Source organism: Raphanus sativus, chromosome 6, assembly GCF_000801105.2.
Source record: "Raphanus sativus cultivar WK10039 chromosome 6, ASM80110v3, whole genome shotgun sequence".
In the NCBI taxonomy this organism is placed as follows: Eukaryota; Viridiplantae; Streptophyta; class Magnoliopsida; order Brassicales; family Brassicaceae; genus Raphanus; species Raphanus sativus.
The window spans coordinates 26809291-26815714 of record NC_079516.1 but is presented as its reverse complement, the minus strand read 5'-3'; the positions used below and the strand labels follow the sequence as shown (position 1 = coordinate 26815714).

The 6424-nt window shown below is 33.3% G+C and overlaps 2 protein-coding genes across 3 annotated transcripts; both read left to right on the top strand.

Annotated features, from left to right (window-relative positions):
- The first annotated feature begins 1935 nt into the window (after nucleotides 1-1935).
- Nucleotides 1936-3515, top strand: LOC108806762 (rac-like GTP-binding protein ARAC3). Of its 2 annotated transcripts, XM_018578951.2 has the most exons (7): nucleotides 1944-2152; nucleotides 2381-2468; nucleotides 2571-2680; nucleotides 2769-2832; nucleotides 2909-2973; nucleotides 3049-3114; nucleotides 3195-3515. In XM_018578951.2, the coding sequence occupies exons 1-7, from the start codon at nucleotides 2054-2056 to the stop codon at nucleotides 3297-3299; spliced, it is 597 nt and encodes a 198-aa protein (XP_018434453.1). In that variant the 5' UTR covers nucleotides 1944-2053; the 3' UTR covers nucleotides 3300-3515. The 2 variants fall into 2 exon arrangements, with proteins under 2 accessions (XP_056845540.1, XP_018434453.1); XM_056989560.1 differs by having other exon boundaries at nucleotides 1936-2152; nucleotides 2381-2680.
- Nucleotides 3516-3939: 424 nt separating this feature from the next.
- Nucleotides 3940-4974, top strand: LOC108807278 (ubiquitin-conjugating enzyme E2 29). Its single transcript, XM_018579543.2, has 4 exons — nucleotides 3940-4148; nucleotides 4242-4369; nucleotides 4455-4559; nucleotides 4672-4974. Exons 1-4 carry the CDS (start codon nucleotides 4079-4081, stop codon nucleotides 4813-4815), a joined length of 447 nt encoding a protein of 148 aa, XP_018435045.1. The 5' UTR covers nucleotides 3940-4078; the 3' UTR covers nucleotides 4816-4974.
- The last annotated feature ends 1450 nt before the right edge of the window (nucleotides 4975-6424 follow it).

The window sequence follows — 6424 nt, the reverse complement described above, 5'->3', positions numbered from 1 at the left end:
TCTCAAACACATGTCTACATATTGGACATCTAATATGTATCACAAGCACACTGACTTTTAACATGTTCTCATAAATCAGGTAAGTAAAAATATTTCAATGCTTTAGTCACTCCACTTAGAAATATATAACATACATTTGTAAGTTTTAATTTACATTTAAATAGCATCTGAATATACACACAAAATATTGTTGTCCACATGTACACTGGTGTATGTTAGTATGTTATCCATATTCGTATGTATTACCTCACATGTGCAATGACTCACATGTACACTGGTGAATGGAACATACATATATAAAAAAATTTCATGTACAATGACATGTATTTCAAACATGTGTTACATGTGAGTGTCTATGCATCGGTGTACACGTGGACACAATAATTCAAGTGAATCATTGTACATGATAGGAAAATTTGTACGTACATAGGAACATTATTTGGTTGTACACATTTTGATGGTGTACACATGTACACACTGATGGATACATTATGTAAGGTGGACAATTGTGGTCGTGTACACATGTGTACATTTGTGGTTACGTACACGTGTACAATCGTGGTTATGTACAATATTATATTATTTATGTACACATATGTTCAAAACATGCTTATTGCACATCAAAATTATGGTTTTATATTACAAAGATTTTACAAAATGCACAACTCATGTGTACACCTATTTTCATGTACACCATATTCAGTTTGACATATAATATAAAATTAGGTATACACATGTACAGTAATGTAATGTACACACGACTTTTTTCACTAATGTTGAAAAATTACGAAAATAACCCCATCTTCTTCCTTAGCCATGGTCAACCAAAAACCCTAATCTTCACATTTCTCTCCTATTTTCCATGATTCTTTGCATTCTGAACTTGTTTTATGTATTTTTACCCAGATGTAATAGCTTTCAATCCTAAATCACATCTTTAATCTTAAAAATAACAAATAAGTTTAGGGACCAAATATGCAAAAATATTCAAATTAGCAATTGTTGCTCTCAAGCTTATTGTGTGAGTTTCAGAGCACGTAGGAGCACAAAGATACCATGGTTGAAGCTTCAATCGATCTCTGCCATTAATATTGTTATGTACATCATCTTTACACTACCATGATAAATATAGCTTGACATATCTCAAAAATAGACATAATGATAGAGATAATAATTAAACAAAATTTTTTTGAGAAAAAAAATCTGAAAAAATAGAATTTATTTCACAAAACAGTAGAGAAATGAAGAAGAAGGAGACAAAGGAGAGAGAGAGAGAGATGTGACCCCACTTTGCTTTATTTATTAATAAGAGAGTTTTCTAGTAAAAACTTAAGTTAAATCACGGAAATCTAGACTAGTTTAGTTAATTTGTAACAAGGAAATGGGTTTGGTTGAATAAAACTACCTTAATAGCAACAACTGTCTTATAGTGTAATAATAATCTTGAAACTGCCCTACAACGTAATTTTTTCTTATTAGTTGGAGAAGAAATCACGAGATTTTTCACCACTCCAAAATTATTTTGATCCTCTTTTTGTTTTATTTTTATGAATAATTATTTGTCATAGAAAAACTCTTGTGTGAGACCTACTAGTTACAATTGGTTTTGATTTCAACCATTAGACGTAACCAAAAAGAAGGAAAGTTAAGAAAAAGTGTTCCACTAGTGGAAACTGCCTTATTTTGTTATAAAAAACTCAAAACTGCCTCTAGATGTAATATTTTTTTTTTCTGGACAACACTTTTTACTCCACTTTGTACTCTATTGAGGTTTTTATCTATTGGAGTTCTAAAATACATATATGTGTTTATATATGTATATAATTGTTTGGTTCATCTAATTTCTCACAAAACTAAAGAAAATAATAGGAAAAGTAAAAGAAATAGAAAGAAATGGAACCGAAAATTCAAGTCAAGAGTCGAAAAGACTTTCGATTTCAGCTGCTTTCTTTTTTTTTTCCGTCTCCTAGCTGAGTAAAGAACCCCTCTTTCTTTTTTCTCTCTCTCTCTCTGCTCAAATCGAAATTAGGGTTCGAAGTTTGACGGCGAGAAGATGAGTGCTTCAAGGTTCATAAAGTGCGTCACCGTCGGTGACGGCGCCGTCGGCAAGACTTGTCTACTCATCTCCTACACAAGCAACACTTTCCCCACTGTGAGTTCACTCTTTTTTCGCCTAAAATTGAGATCTTTCCTCGAAAAATTAGCTTAGTATAGTACAGATGGGTTCTCTCTCAAAGGCTTGATCTTTTTGCACATCTGCTTCTTTTTATTATGTCCATTAGAAGGCTTTAGAGATTTAGTAGCTCACGGCAGTTATGTATGTGACTGAGATTGTCTGCTCTATTTATGAGCTCTGATTGATCCCTTGTTGTGGTGACAGGATTATGTGCCTACTGTGTTTGATAATTTCAGCGCTAATGTGATTGTTGATGGGAACACCATCAACTTAGGATTGTGGGACACTGCAGGCAAGTTTGATCAAAATTTCTTTCTTTCTTTTGTTGTTGTGTCTTATTTATCTTTCTTTAACTTTTGTGTGTTTATGTTCTGCCTTGATGAAAACAACACAGGACAAGAGGACTATAATAGACTAAGACCATTGAGCTATCGTGGTGCTGATGTCTTCTTGCTCGCATTCTCTCTCGTCAGCAAAGCTAGCTATGAAAATGTTGCTAAAAAGGTTAATACTCAAATCACTAAATTCTAAACTGTATATAGTCATCTTTTTTGGTACAATCCGTTTGATGTTTTGTTTATGATTTCTTCAGTGGGTTCCTGAACTCAGACATTACGCTCCTGGTGTTCCCATCATCCTTGTTGGAACAAAGCTTGGTTCGTTCTTTTTCTTTATTTTTATTTTTTTTCATTTAGTCAAAAGATAGTTCTGATCTAACAGATTCTCTTTCAGATCTTCGAGATGATAAGCAGTACTTTGTTGAGCACCCTGGAGCTGTGCCTATATCTACTGTTCAGGTACCTTTCCTCATATTCTTCTGGAGGGGGATCGTGTTCTTTAAGTAAAGTTTGTTCTGCTTATGTTCTTTGTAGGGTGAAGAACTGAAGAAGCTTGTTGGAGCTTCTGCTTATATAGAATCCAGTGCAAAGACACAACAGGTACCTCATATCAAATTCATCATCCTTTTTATACCTTTATTTCAAAATCTTGCTAAAGATACCTCATATTGTTTATACAGAATGTAAAAGCTGTCTTTGATGCGGCTATTAAAGTAGTTCTCCAGCCACCTAAAAACAAGAAGAAAAAGAAGAGAAAGTCTCAGAAAGGCTGTTCTATATTGTGATTCCAGAGAAGAAGAAACACACAGTTATAAATTTATAACTAATCCTTGTTTCCGAGTGCTACGGACCCATTTTTTCTTATTTCCATGAAACAGGAATCTGTTGTTTTGTAGTCTGAATACTGACATCAGAAGAAACTCATTGGTCTTTGTTTGAGGTTGTATTCTTGTTTGCATTCCGAATATGTAAATATATGATGATACCACGTTTGCTTTCGATTCCATTATAGAGACTATTTACTGCTTCGGTTGTCTTGTTGTTACAAGAAAGGGTCGCAAGAAGAGATCAAGAGCCTTCTCATTCAAGAGCCAGCTTTTGATTTTGCAAGTTGGCAAGTTCAGTTTCTGATCCTACGAACGTAGACGAGAAGACATTAACAAAAGGATATTGTAATAAAACAAATCTGATTCTTTCTGGAGAACAAGAACTTTAATAAGTCCCATTAAAGACCGTTCAATAGATATTACATCAAGCATATAAGGGCCATCCACTTCAAGGCAAGTCTTCTCTTTCAGAATCAGAACAAAACAATAGAATCTTTCTCCATTAACTTTTAAATGAGACGAAGCGGGCGGCTCAAAAGAGACTTTTTGCAAATGACACCTATATTGCTTAAGCAATTGTAAATGGAACCATTAAGAGAATCACCAGGAGGCTTAAGGTTCACGCTTTGAAACACAGGCCTCTCATTTTGATATGTATTCTTTCTTATAAATAGAGATTAGGTTTTGGTTTGTTAGACCCATCCCAAGCAAGACAGCTTCCCTTTCAATCAAACACTATGGCAACGAGAAGGATTTTGAAAGAGCTGAGGGAGTTGCAGAGAGACCCTCCTATGTCATGCAGTGCAGGTAAGAGAATAAACTTTTCTTTTTGTGTATCCATGTTTCTTCTATAGGATTTTATCATTTTTTTTGGTCTCTCCTTGGTTATGGGTTTTTCAGGTCCAGTAGGAGAAGACATGTTTCATTGGCAAGCTACAATAATGGGTCCTAACGAAAGTCCATACACAGGAGGTGTTTTCCTTGTCACTATCAATTTCTCTCAAGATTATCCGTTCAAACCTCCCAAGGTAAATAAATAACTTTGACAGCACGAAACTTACAATCTCCCTAGGGCTCAGAACATAACCATCATTGTTTTGTTTATGTTTACAGGTTGTATTCAGAACCAAAGTGTTTCACCCTAACATCAACAACAACGGGAACATCTGTTTGGACATCCTCAAAGACCAGTGGAGCCCTGCCCTGACAATCTCTAAGGTTCAAAATTACCAAAAAAAATATCTTCTTTTCAATATTTTCTATAAGCCCATCAGTTTTTGTTTTATACCCAACAAATTTAACAAGTTACTAAACATGCTTGGTGTTACAGGTGCTTCTCTCTGTGTGCTCTCTTCTCACAGACCCAAACCCTGACGATCCTCTGGTTCCAGATATAGCTCACATATACAAAACCGACAAGGTCAAGTACGAAGCCATGGCTAGAAGCTGGACCCAGAAGTATGCCTTGTACTAAAACTCACAACTCCTAATGTCTACAACTTGTGGTTTTGGTCTTATTTTATTATAATAAAACAAAGATGTGCAATGATCTTCTGATCTCTATTGTTCCTTGAATAATTGAGAAACTTGTTTTTGTATTATACTAATAAGTCTCATTACTATATTAGATATCGATTTTGATTCCTGCCTAGAACTTTTCTGTATAATTATTGGCAGTAAAGCTGATTTGGATTCTTTGCTCTTGGGTGGTTGATCAATCTATTCATTGTAATAACTACTTCTCAATTCTAACCCACCAATTATTTGATAGGTAGATTACTTTAAAATAATATATTAACATTTATTTTTTAAATATATATATATATGTATTTAAAAAGCATAGTTTCGGTTATTTTAGATATTTCCAATTGTCAACTATTTGACAATACAGCCTTATGGCTATGATCTATGCTCGGTCTGCATGGTTCAAACTTAAGCTGATACACCACCTATATGGCTCCAAAAAGCCAATAGAAATGAAATAGATTATATGTATATATATATATATATATATATATATGTAAGGAAGAATGATTCTTAATTTTCATTTCTTCATTTACCAGAAATATCTAATATAGCCTAATATCCCGGCTACTGGGAAATTAACATTTCGGCATCACCACGGAAAGAGGATCGATACATGGCAACATATAACTAGTATGTGCCAGGATACCTCTGTATAATTCAAATAAAAAAGCCTATCATGTTTATACACCAATAAAACCCGAGACTTATTATCCATGATTCAGGTCCGATCTAAAATCCATTATGGATCAGATCTAATAGGATATCTGGGATGTCTGAATCCGAATCTACATAGTAAAATTTTGGATTTATCAAAACCGAAGCTGATTCCGAATATCTTAATTTTTAGATTCGGATATCCAGATTCAGATCCGTGTTTTTAAAATATATTAAATTTTAACTTTTATTAATATTTATATTTGATTTATTAATATTTATACATAAAATTAGTTTTATAATATAAAATTTTAATTTTAGTAATATTATATGCATAAATATATTCATAAATTTTGTAAAAATATTTTATTTATTAATAGTTTTTGTATTTTAAAAAATATTTTTATCTAAAAAAAATATTTTACGTGTTCGGATCCAAATACTCGTGGGTATCATAATATCTAGACGAAACCTAGATATCCAGAAAGATCGATCCGGACTCGAATACCAAAATCATGAATCCGATGGATACAGATCTGAGTACTTTAAATTTCCCAGATATATCCGGATACGTCCCAGACTTAACACCAATTACACGATTGCTCCTACTAACTACGATTTTATCATCTCAACAAAAAAAAAAAATCAACGATAATGAATTTTTCATTTTAAAATATGATGTTGGATCATGTATTATCTGATAGCAACATCCCATGTAACTTATCTTAGTCTTCGACGACTTAGCTTAGTCTTAGACGAGTCTCATTGCACTAGATAATCGTTTTAGGATCTGAATCCACATAATCAGCGTTGTGTGTTTGAGTTACAGAAGTTCAAAAAGTGTGGGTGATTGGTTGAGATGTAACTGTGAAAAATGTACTTTAGATTTTAGTTTGTAGAAT

Bases quoted from the DNA above. Each gene is read 5' to 3' on its own strand.
- LOC108806762 (XM_056989560.1), top strand. From the start codon at position 2,054: ATGAGTGCTTCAAGGTTCATAAAGTGCGTCACCGTCGGTGACGGCGCC. The intron at 2,681-2,768 runs GTTAATACTCAA...TGATTTCTTCAG, and splicing joins ATGAAAATGTTGCTAAAAAG to TGGGTTCCTGAACTCAGACA. The intron at 2,833-2,908 runs GTTCGTTCTTTT...ATTCTCTTTCAG, and splicing joins CCTTGTTGGAACAAAGCTTG to ATCTTCGAGATGATAAGCAG.
- LOC108807278 (XM_018579543.2), top strand. From the start codon at position 4,079: ATGGCAACGAGAAGGATTTTGAAAGAGCTGAGGGAGTTGCAGAGAGAC. The intron at 4,370-4,454 runs GTAAATAAATAA...TTATGTTTACAG, and splicing joins ATCCGTTCAAACCTCCCAAG to GTTGTATTCAGAACCAAAGT. The intron at 4,560-4,671 runs GTTCAAAATTAC...TTGGTGTTACAG, and splicing joins CTGCCCTGACAATCTCTAAG to GTGCTTCTCTCTGTGTGCTC.